A 15,924-nucleotide genomic window follows, 5' to 3' on the forward strand; every position below is an offset into this window, starting at 1 on the left:
TTTTTCCCCCATCAATCCTAACAGAAGCTTATAGGACTAGCTTAAACTAGATTGCTATCTTCCCTTTAGATAGCTACCTGCCCTTTGTGAATAGGTTCACAGCTAAGCTATCTTTTGTCTTCTTCAGAGAGATCATGAAAGAGAAAATTTTAATTCTTCAAAACTTTTTATTTTTGGAGAGCAAACCATCTGAAGGTCATTATTTTGATCTACTCAGTTACTTACACAGATGTAATTTTTCTGGTGACTATTAAATCCTAAATTCCTGTACAGTATCAAACACTGAGGATTGAAGGATCTATGCTTTCAATCCAGTATTATCTGAGATAATACCATTGACTTCAATGTGTAGGATCTGAACTAAGAAATAAAATTATTTAGATATCTTTACAATAGCTTACTCTAGCCAGTTTAGCTGTGAGTTTCTCAATTATCCAAGTTTTTCTAGCTTAGCAAAGTATAAATTTTCAAAGAGAATTTGAGCCCCCCATCTGTAGGCAGTAACAAAATATTAGCTGTATTCAGAATGACTGATATTCAGGCCTGAGGATTAATCCCCATAGAAATAAGTGTAATTTGACTCAGTTTCCCTCTAAAGCACACGATGGATATAAAAACCAGAACTAGCTATCTACTAGGCACATAGCTAGTCAAATTCTACTGAAACAGAAGAATTAAAGCAATGTTAGGAAATGCTTGGATTTTGGAAGAGAATTTCTGCACAAAGGCTACAAATCGAGATTTTTTTTAGCATAGGCCCTAACAAGAGTGGCACAGCAACAAAAAATCTTGCACAGAACCCTGAAAAACACTGGATGCAAAATAACATGTACTGAGAGAAATGAAATGCACTGAACAGCTAACAATCTACAGGGCTTGGGGTTGAAAATAAAACTTTAAGTAAAAAAGATACACCATCAACACCAAAAAATAATTGGCATTGAACCAAAGGAAGCCTATTTGCTTGATTTTAATTTGCAGATCAAGCAAGCATAGCACAAGCACATGTGATAGCAAGGCGATATCACTCTTTTTAAACAGCTCCTGTCCTTGGGCATAAACCTGCCTTGAACAGGAGAAGTGCAGCTTGTTACGCTAGGCTAGGTCACAAGCCCATCTAGCCAGGGAACAACAGCCTGTGGGAAAAGCTGTCACTTAGTTAGCATCACCCAACAATTGTCACTATTTTCTCTTAGTCTGACTACCAGCTGGGAAAAGTTCCCCAGCCTTCAGTTCCTCTTTCCAGGCTAAGCCTGTCAATCACGCAACCACTCTGCTCTTTTAGACAGAATGATGACCACAACCTAATAACATAAACTGCGAAACTGAGTGAAGATTGGATTTCAAAACACTGGATTTCAAAACACAGATAAGTTTACTTATAAACAGCCTCAAGTGTCGAAAAATTACCTGCAGAGGAAGTTTGGAAAAAAAATTGAAAGGAGGGAACGCAGATTTGGAACATCTGACTTACACATAATACAAAGATTTGCTTACCTGTTCATTAGGCTCAAAGCTTATCTCTTCTTTTTCCGTCCTCATAGGTATTAACTTTGTGCTACCGGAAGGGTCTGTCTTACTGTCCAACCGCTCCAGTTTTGGGGGTATGTCTGGTAAACCAATATCTTTAGTATCATCTTTATCTAGCAAGTAGCGAAGTAGTGCATTATTATTCTTCTTAGGACTCACTGGCTCCTGTTTAACAGTCACCTCTGAACCAGGAGCTGTGCTACTGGACTCCTGGTTCAGTTCTTTTCCTGTGGCCTCTGCTGTGAGCTTGGCCAAATCTACAGGAGAACTACTGTCCTGCAATAGTCTGTGCAAAATTTTATGCTTCTCCTTGAGTGAGGTTCCATGTGCCGAACCAGACCCAGGCAACCCTCCCGTGGAGTCCTTGCTGATATCTCCCATAGTACTGGACAAAGGCGAAGGCTCCATCTGATCCGATTTGGTGGTCAGCAACTGTAAGAGCTTTGTCTGGCTTTTTCCATCATGCAGCTTATTCTGTCCATCAGGTCTCTCGCTGCTCACTGCCGGTGGTACGCTGCTCTCACTGTTATCTTTCTGTTCTCCTGAATGGCAGCTGCTCTCTGTTTGTCCAGTTGTACCTTCCGATTGCTCCCCATAGAGTCCAAAGCAGTCTTTAGAGTCCAGGCTTCCCATCTTGCTTAACTGAGGAGGGTTCATATTCACAGGGGAATTTTGTAAATTTCCCATTTTTAGGTCAGGTGAAGCCAACGACGATCCTAGAGAAACTCCATGGCCCTCACTGAGGGCCTGAAGGGCATTCAGGGAACTGTTGGTGTAGTTATGGCTATTTCCTGTGCTGCTGCAAACTCCCACGGGTGAATGCAAGCTTCCTGCAGGGGAGAACTGACTAGGTGGGATTCGAGGACTGCCTGCCACTCCAGGGCTCACGCGATGCCTTGGGGAAAGCATAGAGTTTGGCTGCCCTGGGTTCATGCTGGGGCTGCTTTGAGAGGGGCTATTCATTTTTAGTGCATAGTTACTACCCTGAGGAGTGGATGCTTGGATGCTTGACACATGGTTCATTCCCCCTGAACCACCAAATCTGCCTGCTGGCATGCCCATTTGTTCCTTTGGGCCATTTATGGCAAAATTCATATTGCTACTGATGGTCATATCCTGACCTGGGTTCCCACTGCACATGGCCTGATGGGCAGGGCTGCTGGAGCTAATTGGGTTCAATATCTTTCCCATTCCTTGTCCAGTCAAATCCTGATTCATTCCACAGACATTCTGCTCTCTATGTGGCAAGGGGAAGAAAAAACAATCCATTAGATAAAATGACAGTGGCCAGCTTGCAATTACGTTACAGAAAAAGAAACAAACCCCAAACCTCACTTTAAAATAACACAGCAAACCTACAACTAAAAACAAATCGACATTTTGACAAACGTGATATGCAGCTACCAACATGGCTGCACATTAACAGTATGGTTTTTCTGCTGCTCATTAACAAATCAGCGGAATAGAGGAAAAACAAAATTAGACCTCATTTAAATGACAGTCATTAGAAATGCAGATAGGTTATAATTTCAGACTCTCTCCCTCTAATGTATTTCTTTCCTCTACAGTTCAGCAAGAGCTAACTTCCATAACAGAGAAGTCTCGTCTCAAACATATGACCCAAACAAATACATATTTTGCAAGACAGCTGTAGACAGCTGTTTGATGGAGCTTTGGAAATCTGTGAGCTAGCCCTAGCACAGCCTGGAGTGGGCTATTTGCCCTCCAAGTTCATAGTGAAAAAAAAGTCTAAAAAGTCACATTTCTACACTGCCAGAGTATTTCGAGACTGCTCCAAAAAATCATGTGAGCCAAGACAACTACTGGACGCTACACCAGAATGGGAATAGTCTGTTAGCAATCTAGTCCTGCACAGACATTCAGAAAAGGAGAGGAAGGAAAAAAATCACATATAAAAGCTGAAATTCGTATTTTAGAGATGAAGGCTGTAAGATGGAGGAAACAGAAAAGAGACACATATACACAAAAAATACGCTCTTGTGAGAGCATTTAGAGTTCATTTCTCTTTTCCTCAGTAGATTTTAATTAGCTTACAGGAGGATGCAAAATGCTTTTTATTTCTGTGCTAGAACTGAAACCAGAAAAATAAGACCTATTCCCAAATACTAAAAGCTATAAAAGAGCTATAGGCAAGTAGATGAGGAAAAAAAAAAGGGTCTGAGAAAAACTGAATCAACTCTGGACTTCCAAAAACAAATGCAAATGGGATATTCCTAATATATATTTTTGATTACATTAAGAACATTCCTACTTGCACAAGATAAGCAGAGATAAACCTTCCCATTTTGTTAAAGCATGAGAACAAATTTTGGACAGCTTTTGGTCAGGTCAGTTTCAAATTTATAGCCTCCGTACAATGATTTCAGTTTTAATCCCATTTATTTTCTTTTTCTCAAAAAAGAAGTGATGCTGTGGTTACACAAAAACAGCATGGTAATTAAAATCAGCAAATAAAGTTCGAAACAAATTCTGACAATTCAAAAATGACAATTCAAACTTTATGTTGTATTTCTGAGGTCCACAATAATCTATTTATTTGACTGACAGTGGTGGCATTTCTCAGAATTGGATGGTTAAAACCCACTACTCCATGCACAAAAAAAAAGGAAAGACAACAAATGAGGAGAGACAAGGAGTTAAACCATGCAGTTTGTCTAGAACACATTTCTAAAAATCATAATATATTCTTTAAAGAAGACCCAGACCCAATATGCAACTGATTCTGAACTACAGGAATTTAACCCTCCTAAGTTTTTGAAATTTAATTACATCTGGAAAGTTTATTGTGCCTATTAAGCGAAATACAGGAAATTAAAATACTGAAATTAAGAACAAGACAGTAAAGATTTTTTTTGTTTAATGGAAGATCTTGATGTGAAAATCCAGCGTGCGGCTTGTAATACTGAAATAATCTTTTCCAGCTGTAATATTGAAATAGTCTTCTCCCACTGTAAGTGTTGATTTCAAAAACTTTTTCATTTTCATGCTATCCGTTATAGGTCAACTGATGGTCCATCAGCCTAAAACAATCTATTTGCTCCGGCAACTTTGTACTTTCCCCCTCCTCCTGCAGAGTGTGGGCGGAACAAACAAGGATTACCTGTGAAGCATATGCAAGGAGATGACAAGCTGAGGTTCACTAGTAGTCTGAGAACGGATGAGTTTGCTCTTTGTTTGGGCAGAAACTATAGTGCCATCCGACAAGGAAAACCGATAAACAGGACTAAATGCTAGTCCCTGCCTCAGCACTGCAAGCAAGCAAAACAACAGAAGTCATTAATGAGAAACGATGAGACAGATAGCTTAGTCACTCATGTTCTAAATCTATCAACACTGATACCACAGGCATCATGTAGTTTTTCAGAAAAACAGAAGAATAATTTAGAAAATAAATACAAGTGATGATGCATATAAAATAAAGGAGCCCACGTACTGTAGAGTGATCAAAGGAAAACTTATGAAGAGTGACAGCAATAATAGGACAGATATTATGAAATACAAATTATTTTAGGAGCGGGTCAAGAAGTCCTTGATGTCCATATTGCTTTCCATCAAATGTGTTTCTAACTCTCTTTGTTGCTCATACATTTTTTCATCTGTATCGCCTACATCAAGATGATTAATGCAAGTGCCTTTAGTTTCCAGATCATCTTTTTCCATTAGTGTCTACCTTCTCCTCCTTATTGCCTGCTTGAATTATCTTATAGCAGTTACTCTCAATAATTCTTTAATTTAAAAACTACATAAATCTCTTACATAGGAATAATAAGAAATAAGAACAGCTGGAATAATAAATTACTACTTTTTAAAGAAATAATACAACAATATATAAGTGAAAAAGTTACTACTACTATTACCTAAACTAAAATTGAGTCTGTTATCCTCATCTACTGTTAGATTGGACTGCATTTCAGTATTCTGCAGCCCTTAAGGGTTCAGTGTAAATCTGAACTTCACCAAATTAAATTCTTTAACTCCTGTAACCCTCTGTGACATTTCTTTAATTAAAATGGGAAATCATGTTAGGAAAAAGCAAATCTTAATGGATTCTACTGTTAGCACTTTGCCATCAGTGAAACCAGCCTCATCATTTCCAAAGATCAAAGGCTACATTACATTAGGATTGCAGGTATGGCAGGATAGAAATACTAATTCTAATTCAGAATGCTCATATAGTTGATTAGGGAAAACGGAGGAGCAAAGCACTACAAAAACCTTTAATTTCCTATTTTTTCATGCAGACACATTTTCTGTCTTTTTTTTTAAATTATAATTATTATCTGATCTTCATGTCATTGCTTGTTTTTTGTTGTTGTTTTTGTTGATACCTTGTTATTCTTTCTATAACAATGAAATGACAGTTTCCTTAAATAGCCTTTGCTACAGAGCTACCAGGTTTTCAGTCTTGCAGGACGCATTGTGATTGCTTTTCTTCCCTGTCTCTCCGCTGTTATATATTGTTCTGCAAGGTTTCAAAGTATTATTTAGGCAGTGAGAAAACAGGAAGCACAATTTAAACAACCAGAGGGGGTTTTCAGTGTAAAAATGTAGAGAAAAACAAAAACCTACAACTGCGAAACAATACAGAGCAAAATTTCACTGTTAGGTATGTCATTGTTTCAGTTTAACCTTTGGGCACCAGAAGGTCCAAAGCTCTTAACTTTAGCATATACCACATCAGGAAATTCCAATACTCAATGCCAACAGGATACAAGTGAAATCTCTTCTTAAATCATTTTCCAAACTAATTCTTTAAGCAAACAAGAATGTTTCCATATTCCTCTTGAGGAAATGCTATTTTTCTGACTGTAGCCAATAAAAACTTGCCATATATTTTGCCCTTTTTACTGGGAGTTAATTCAAAAGGTTCTTGTTTTCTTCTTGTTTATCAAGCTAATGTGGATTTTTTTTTCCCACTGTACCACTGAATTACATGTAGGAGACTGCTACTTTATTTGCCTCTATTCCCAAACCACAATAAAAACCTAAGAGTCAAAAAAAAAAGCAAGGGATTCCTCTGTCAAATGGAAAGATGCTCTGGCCCAAAATATGCCTTTTCTTTTTATGCTACAGGGCAGGGGAAGTAAACATTTTAGCCATTATTCATCTCTACTGCAGCAAAACAATTCCAGAGTTCTTTTTCTCCTCCTCTTATCACTTACTCTCTTCACTTCCACAAGAAGAGTCCCCTCATTTCAACAAACTTTACAGTTCATATGACTGTCCTAAGCCTTTCTTGCAAAATGATGCAGTTAAAGCTCCCAGATGCATATTTTTTATCAACTTGCACATAACAGAGAGGAGGCACTCAAACCTCAACACTGTGTTTAAGAGGTGCTAATCTGGTCTGGAATCCTTTGAAGAGGACTGCAGTAAGACATGGCTGGATGCCACAACAGAAACACCTAAATCACATCTTTGCAGATGGATCCATACCTGAAACTACTCTCTAAATCCTTACTTACTACAACTTTAATTGCACACTCACTCATCCAACTTTGCTTGAAATAACAGCATAAGTTTGTGAGCTTGTAGCATTCCTACTTTATACACTCCAAAAGCTGTAATACAAAATACCACTTTATTTTTGAGCCGACAAATTTTGAACATGAAGATTTCATGAAAGCACAACTTATTAAAGAATACTTAACTAAAACTGCATGATTAAAGGGATATATGTGCTTGTGTACGTGTTCAGTGGAATGATTTGAGACTCCAATTACATTTTAGTTTCCATTGTTTAATGACCATGGCAATCATTTGTTACAGGCCACCTGAAAATCCTGTTCTACAAACACGAGCCAAAGACTGATGCCCCTACACTGGAAATGTTCCAGTTATTTTCCACTGGTTTTGAGAGTAGTGGTTTATAAAGGGTTTTTTGTTTAGAAATGTGTTATTAGAATTAGCAGTGACAGAGATTTATGAAAAAAAAAATAATTCCCACCTAGTCTACCGCAGAAACCTCTTGGGGAACCTGTCACAATGTATTACCCTCCTACAGCTTACTTCCATAATCTTGACTGAGTAGAAGTGCTTGTGGAGAATCCTATAACACTTATCAGCTAGATACAATACAACAATGTAGGGCTCCCGACAGTACTAGTGCTGTATCTTTGATAATCCACAGTGAGCATTTCTCACAGGAAATGTGACAGTCCATTTTTTTTTTTTTGCAGTGAAATGGAATGCAGGTCAACAATCTCATCGTGTAAGCTGAGATTCTGAAGCACACCGTGTAGTGAATGGGAAGGCAACATGGAAAGTCTTGCATTCTACAATAACTGTAGTAATTTCACGACATAAAGCCACCTCCAACATGGCACAGTTTAAATAAGAAGGGTAAAGAAATGAGGTGCAAAACCTCTCTAGAGAGAGCCATCAGTGTGTTAGGGAAATCAGTTTGAAAAGTGACTGCCAGAAGCTTGACTGTTGCATGTAGACATAACAAAGAGAACACAACTAATAGACATAAATAGCAAACAGTTTAAACTTGGAAAGTGCTAAAAATATGAAAACTAACCTTCCTGGTGATGCCTTTTGGCAAAAGATATTTCTCCCTCATGTTGCGAATGGAACCTCTGAATACATCTTCTCACCAAATCTTCCCAGCCAGGTTTCATAGCTGCTCGCATGCTACTAGTATCCAGTGAAGTTATTTTGCCTGAGATTAGATGAAACATTTATAACAGCAATTTCTCCTTTAAGGAAACAAACAAACAAACAAACAAACAAACAAACCAAAGATATTAAAAAAACCCTTCTCTTTCACAGTACCTTGTAGATCCTGGCGAGTAGTAAAGCTCTCTGATGAAGGAAGAAGTGGCCTTTCCTTCATTGGGGCTCTTCTTGCAACACAAATCAAGCAAGACTGCAAATCTTAAAGGAAAGAAAATGTTACTTTAGATATTTGTATAGATAAAGAAGGTTTTGTTTCCAAAAAGAATTCAAAAGTACTTTCAGTATGCTGTTTGATTATTTTTCAACCGAGAATAGCATTGCATACCAGGGCAAAGATACATAGAACTCAGTGGTTTTACATCTTCATTAATTCCTACAATATTAAGCATCACAGGAGAGTGTGCTTGTTTTCTTTTAAAGAAAAAATAAAATATTCAAGGGCTCCACCATGGCCCACAGTTATTGGCACACGTTTATGCTATCTCTAGTAGCTCAACCACTTGAAGGATAAGCATACACAGAGAACACATTTCTTTAATACTTTTCTTAAACATGCTCTAAATTCTTCTGTCCCTGAGGTAGCAGCTTCAAAATAAATCATTTTTACTTATCTGAATGCTTAAAATACAATCTAAGGAAATGTACCTGCTGAAGTAATAAGGAAAATAAGGTAAAGGAAATGGTGAACCACACCTGACTTTGCATTCTGAGAACTAAAAAAATTGCCAATTTAAATCTTTCTTCCAGTCATTCTTACAACTACAGAGGTATAAAACCAGGATATCTCATTCATGTAAACAGAGTTACTCGCAACTTAAACTGAGCAAATTGGGTACACGTTAGAGTATACACTCATAATCCAAGACAAAAGTAAACTTCCACAGTTAAATGAAAAAGGGAAAATGAAAACTTTTCTATTTTTCAGGATTCAGAGGTTGCTTTATTGACTGCACCAAAACTGCTGTCCCGTAACTATCTGAGATAGCATGGAAAGAGAAAGTACTAAGACAAATGGAAAGTACCTTCACCGTCCTCCTTGAAGGAATTTGGTTGAGAAACAGCAAAGCACTGCATAGTTTCATATTTCTGATGTGCTTCCTGATTATCATGGCCTTCTTCAGAATCAGCAAGTGGTTTTACAAGCATCCGACAGTTGAAGGTATGGCTATTACGCCTAGGAGTGTCACCAGACCAAGATCCCCCATTCACTGAGCAAAGCAAAGATCATAAAGTGAGATAAACTTGGCAGCAGTTCTTTCTGCAGCTTATCCACAGGAAATTAATCAAGGTGCTTTGTAAACTGATCAGGAAACAAGCTGATTTAACAACAACAATCTACTTTTAATATTAGGGCCCAAACCAGCACGTAACAAGGTAATTATAAAATTCTCATATTTTGAAAACATCGCTGTCTAAGTTGTACAGCCATTGTATCCTTTCCAAACAACTGATAATGGCAGCAGTAGAAAAGCAGAGTAAAATTCTCACCATTCATGCATGTGAAAGTGAGAAACTAGAGTGATAGCTATTCTGGGAAGGTATGCTAGTTTATATGCCTGAAAGAGAAAAGGCAGGTGTAGGAGCTGTCTGCTGAGTTCAAAACTGATTAACACAAAGAGCAATAGCTTATAAGAATCAGTGTCCAGATTAGAAATAGGAAGAAAATAAACTCATATGCATTCTATAAAAACAAGATGCAATGCTATCAGGATTGTATTGAAACACATAGCCTCAGCTGCAATGGGAAAGATTGAAGGGATGAGAATTACCTGCGTGCAGTGGTGGATAAAACTAAACCTCAACACAGAGCTTAACGTAAGTAAAAAAAGAAACAAAATCCTGCCATGCACGAATATAGGCTCTGGACATCAGTCAAAACAAATTAATGTAATACCGCATAAAGAAATAGCAGGGTCATATTTAAAATACTCTTCACTTGCCCTCTGCAGTCATAAAATGCAATAAAGGCAGTAATTTATGGGGCTTAGCCATTAAAAGTGTTACATTTTCAATTCTTCAGGGGTTTATAAGCAAAGTCATAACATGCTGAAGTGAATTACATAATACTTTTTAAGCTGCTGTGAGTAAATGAGGAGTGCTGTATTGACTTTCTCTTTCTGTGCACCTCCTCCAAAAAATAATGATGTTAAAACCAATATTAATCTATATGCAAAAATGGCTGCAACTAACAAAAACTGGTTTTGAAAGAAAGATAAGCTGAAGTATCAGTGAGACTGAAACCACTGAAATAAAGGATGTAACGTAAAGAATGTTTTGATTTTGAAGAAGATATCCCTCTTTTATTTAGACAGTCTTAAGGTAAACAGCCTAGATAGAGAGCTACCAGGGCTAAACGCTGATTTTTAGTGATTCGCTCTAAAGATCCATGTAAAAATTTCAGTTAACAAAGAAGCCAACTTTGTAAAGAAGGTATTTTTGAGAAAAATATAAATTACTCGTACAGTTGATATAATATTTTAAGAAGAAATAGTGTATATGACAAAGCCATAAGTAGTGGAAGTACATTAACTAAGTTACGGAAATGCTGATTTATGAAACCAAAGTTAAATAAGTAAAGGTATGATAAGAGGAAAACATATATACCTAAAGATTTGGGCAGCAGGATTTTAACAAATTCATTGTGGTCCCCTACATGCAGGATGCTATATATGCTTGTGTTCATCAGCTCTTCTTGGTTGTACCTTAAGTACTGAGTCACATTCTCCGAAACAAACACAACATTACCTTCTGGGTTCACTACAAAGAAGAACCCATCCAGGGCCTGAGAGGAAAACAAAAAGACAGAGAGAGAGGAAGGGTTTGGGTGGAGAGAGAAACACAATATCAAACAATCAGACTGACAAAAAGATATTAAAAAAAAAATACTTTCTTCAGAAGACATCTTGATCTTTCTGAATCCATCCCAGTTCTTATATTCTTGTCATAACAAAGTACACGTTTCATATTGAACACTTCATCTTACTTATATCAAACCAGTTTAAAAGCACAGAAGGACAGACGCATACCTTGCACTATAATGAAAACCATACACGAAAACAAACACAGAAACCCAATCAAACTAAATAAAACAAAGGAAGATGCTGCTACCTAGCTGCCTGCCTATGAAGTAGGAAACCTGTACTGAAGCCCAGGAAGTCACTGCAGGACTTGCTGACACAAGGCAGTAAGTAGGGCTCCCTTGACATCCCCGGCAAGGTATCTGCAGAGCAGTAGGCCCCATGCAGCCAGGAAGGTGAGACCCATGGGGTTAAAAAGGAAGGGAAAAGGAGCCCAGCCTGCCCTGCAGATGACAGCAGGTGGTGGGGTGCAAAGAGGATCCCACACTTTTAGTTCCTGCCCACAGGGCTGTTTTCTTATTTTTCTTATTTGACACCAGTTTAATTTCATCTTTTCACTTCAGCTCCACAGTATTCTATATGACTTACATTTTCTGAGCAGAAGCATCTAAATAAGGCATTTCTTACATTACACTGATGGCTTCCCTTCCTTATCTCTTTTGACAGTGACAACCTGGCTAAAGGACTCTTTCACAGACGCCTGCTGTGTGCTATCTGAAACCTAACCCAAATATTACTTCACTCCTACCTGTCAGGATAAAGTAAAAATCTGAGTATCAGGAAAATCTTCTCATGCAAACTTTCTTTATCTTAAGATGCAAGCCTGACTGTGCAAGCTAGAAACATTTTAGGGTACATCCCACTAACTGCATGTCATATGAGCACATAAAGGGGATTTAAACTTAGAACACAAAAAGCTTTTGATCTAAGCATTCAGTTACCAATTAAGCCCTGCAGCTTTGCCTGATTTTTTCACTGCTCTAAAAAGGTGGTGGGAAATCACCCTTTTCAATCTCAAACCCGCAAACCCTATATTGCGTCTTCAGTGACAGAAGCAAATCTGTAAAACTGGTAAATAGTGATTTATCCGATTTTGAAGTGAGCAGATCCATATTAAACCTGAACTCAGTTCACTGCAAAACAGCCTAACAAGGAGGAGCAGCCACAGCAAGTGCATATAGACATGTGGTATTTACTGATATGACCAAACTTGCATTTGATACAACTTCCACGTTGGTGTTAACAGGCAGTTCTTATGTTCTCAGGCTACAGATACCTCTGAAAAATACTGAGGGTTAGTTAGCTGATCCAGACAGTGCAAAAGAGGAAAGATCATATTTCTGCTCCCAGTCACCCATCTGCGGAACCAAGAGAGGACAGAGCCAGGCTCTGCTCAGAGGTTCACTGGTGAAGAACAAGATGCAACAGAAACAGGCTGCAACATAGAGATCTTCACAGAGATACAAGTAAAATAAATCACCACAGAAGTGCTCAGGTGTGGGAAGGATCTGCTCAAAGGCTGTGAAATCGGCTTTCCCAGAGACATTGGCCCTGTGCTACCTGCTCAAGCTGGACCCACTATGCAAGGAATATATACTTTTCTTCTAAACGAAGATAACTGTCAAAAATTAAAATCTGTGACTTCGCTTTTTGTTATTGCTATTTTGCTTCTGATCATCTTGGTTCCTCCTGCTAATTCATTTCCTGTAGTTGAGCTCCCTCCTTTCCATGGGCTTTCATAACATCCATGCCATTTTCCCGCTGACTATTTGGTTTAACTACTAACAATTTACAACATTCAATTAATGGAGGCTCTCATGTTATTTTCTATCAGAGTCTCTGCTATTGATTAGTGTCTTAAACTGCATTTCACCACTGCTTGAAGCTGAGGGAAGCACAACCTCTTTGGCTTAGTTGCCTCCACACCACAACAACCCCCTCCTTCAGCAGCATTTCTGAGAACATCAAGAGCTGGACTAGGGAGCTCAGTTGGCTGAAAACTCAATATAAGAACAGGAAAATTACATGCTGGCCACATCAGTCCCCTGCACTTGCCCACCGTGTAACCACATGGCTTTTAGAGCTGGCAGAAGGGTATGGGTTTGACTTAACCATTCTGCTTGGCCATAGTCCATGCTTATATCAATTCAAAGGGATTGTGAAATCAAAGCCAGAGCAGATGTTTATCACAATCCTAAGAAGACTTTCAAAGGCAGAGTGGGCAAGAAAGAGATTATTAGTTACTGGCATCCCATAATAACCCTCAGTCTTCCCTACTGTTTTCTCCTACAGCACCTTATTTGCCAAGGAAGTGCTCTGTGCTGCTTCCTCAGAGCTGCTGCTTGGGCTGATCACAAAAGTAGTCATCCAGCCCAAAGCAGCGCAGGCAGGGGAATAGGCCCTATGGGCCACCCTCCCATTTCTTTCTGTTCAGAGGCAAAGACACTGTAAAATGATTTTTTAGATACCAGTAGGCTTTTGAGCAAAGTACTGCGCCAAGCCACTTAAATATTTCTGAAGCTTCCATTTTTGCAATGATTTCTTAATTCTGTTCCAAGATGTATTCCACCACAATAACCAACAAGAGCAATATTGAAGACCAGCACACTTTTCTTTAGAGCTATCAGTATAATTGGGGAGCAAATAATGGGCAACACGATGGAAGGGAGAACAAGAAGATATATTTGGGATGATATACTGGAACAGAGAATAAATTTGTGTTCTTTTTGAGCTCTTGCTGGCTTTCTCTTGACTATTTTTTACACTCTTTCCATATCTACTTTTCCGCTTTAACGAAGAAATATGTTAAAATATTCCTCAGAGGCAGCTGCGTGATGAATTTTACTCACTTTCTTCAGCTAGTCTGAGGATTCTTCAGTTTTATTGTTTAATAAAAACAGACAATTATGTTTCTAAACCAAATCAAGTCAGAAAGTGTTCATCAGTGCTGCCATTTTTATTACTATATGGCAATGGAGAAAGAGTAAATTTTTCAAGAGATTGTATAAAGGAGTTTTGTAAAGATGAAATCACTTAATTGCATTTCCTTAAAGAGATAAATACCCTCAAAACTATCTGTAGTCTTTTCACAGCAAATGTGTAACAACTTTCAGTCCTTCTAAGTTTCTTATTACCAGAGGAACAGAGTTTATTAATTTAGTTCCACAATCTTTCATTGTTAATATGCAATGGTTTTACTCTGAAGGAAAAATAAATGGAATAAATGAACAGACGGATGATTTTCTGTGTGATGTCTGCTGCAGTAACCAATCATCTGAGGCAAGCTAGGAAAAAAATCATTTTATCCTTATTTTCCCTGAGATTAAAACAGGTCCTTACAATTACATTAATGGAACTTAAAGATAAATTTTAACATGGCAGTGCAAGAGAGGAATGTTTAACTATGATAGCAAAAGTAACAACATTCAATTCAGGGAGCGTGTGTAATAAATATGAAATTAGATCAATTATTTAATGCCTCCAGCTTTTCAAAGAAGAATGTTTTCAATCCAACCTGTCTCATCTTCCTTATATTTAGTACTATGATTTTGGAGCCTTTATTTCTTATGTAGTACAGACAACTATATTTTCCTCAAAGAAATCACACAAGATACTACAAATACTTAAAACTGATAAAACATGCATCCTGCTATTGCAACATTCAGAAATGACAGTATAATTATACTTCAGCCAAAGTTTCTTCCTCTAGCTAGATTCAGGGCTTGTGTTTTATTTTATCTGAAGTAGTGTTTATTCTTCTTACAGATAAGGCCCAAAATCAGAACAGGAATAAACAGTTTGCAAGTGAGCTTATGCAGATAAAGCACCAAAGGACAGCAACATATGACATGAGGATCCCTAACAGTATAACTACACAATATTATTATTACTGCATTTAGAAGCCACGTTTTAATCATGCAGCCTTTTGGTTACGAAAATAACAGCTAGAATCAGGCAGAAATCTTTACTAAATGAACTGAAATACATATCCTGTAAAGCTCTCCTAGATTACTTTACTGTTCCAGAGGGAAAAGAGTAAAGCTGGAAATGCTGGGATAATAAATCATGAAAACTGTACAGCAATGACATGCAATTTTAAAGGAAGCATTATTCATGTGAGTACTACTGTATCTGTAAGTCATTGTTCAGGTACAGCAGCTCTCCCAAATTTGTCATGGTTTAGCATGAATAAAACACGCACATACCAACCCCAAGACTGTATAATAAAGCAACTGAATCATCTCTTTCTCTGTCTCTCCCCACCCTGAATTAAGGAGAATTTCAACACCGACCCCAGCAGAAATACACTGCTGCTCATCAATCCCATAATCCTAAATAGTCAGAATAGTTTGCATTGCTTGACCATTCTTGTACAGCAGCCTCCAACTGCATTATTTCACTTCATTTACACTGTTCTTCATCCAAGGGAGTGCAGAACTGGCTTAAATAAAGGAATTTTGCGCTCTTCACCTCAAGCATCATTGGTCCAAGTGCATCCTTGTCGATGACACTCTGACCCGTAGATGACACATCTGCTTTTTGCACTTCATCTTCATTAGCTGCTGCTGCTTTTTCTGCAATAAAGAAAACTATGCATTAAATGACAGAGCAGTACTAATTAAGGGACAGAAAGAGACCACAGAAAAATCGAGACTATGTATGAAAGTTACAGGGCAACAGTACTGAATATGAGATTGAATGATCTCCCAACACAATTCAACAGAAACATAACCATCACATTTGCTTCTCAGTTGTGAAGTCTGAAAACACAAAGTAAATCCTTTCTGCTTTTTCTCTGCTAGAAATCCTAAACTACAAAACAGAACTCAGGGCG

General features: G+C 38.0%; 1 protein-coding gene across 1 annotated transcript in view; it reads right to left on the minus strand.

Moving 5' to 3' along the window:
- The window catches only part of NCOA2 (nuclear receptor coactivator 2), a 53,760-nt gene extending 38,075 nt beyond the window's left edge, over positions 1–15,685 (minus strand). Inside the window, exons 1-7 of the mRNA XM_019614100.2 lie at positions 15,561–15,685; positions 10,837–11,014; positions 9,255–9,440; positions 8,329–8,430; positions 8,075–8,215; positions 4,652–4,799; positions 1,498–2,767 (exon numbers count right to left, since the gene is read on the minus strand). Coding sequence (XP_019469645.1) covers positions 1,498–2,767; positions 4,652–4,799; positions 8,075–8,215; positions 8,329–8,430; positions 9,255–9,440; positions 10,837–11,014; positions 15,561–15,572 — 2,037 coding nt within the window. The 5' untranslated portion in view covers positions 15,573–15,685. The remainder of the gene's footprint in view (positions 1–1,497; positions 2,768–4,651; positions 4,800–8,074; positions 8,216–8,328; positions 8,431–9,254; positions 9,441–10,836; positions 11,015–15,560) is intronic.
- Between the last annotated feature and the right edge of the window lie 239 nt (positions 15,686–15,924).

This window comes from Meleagris gallopavo, chromosome 3, assembly GCF_000146605.3.
Source record: "Meleagris gallopavo isolate NT-WF06-2002-E0010 breed Aviagen turkey brand Nicholas breeding stock chromosome 3, Turkey_5.1, whole genome shotgun sequence".
NCBI lineage: Eukaryota > Metazoa > Chordata > Aves > Galliformes > Phasianidae > Meleagris > Meleagris gallopavo.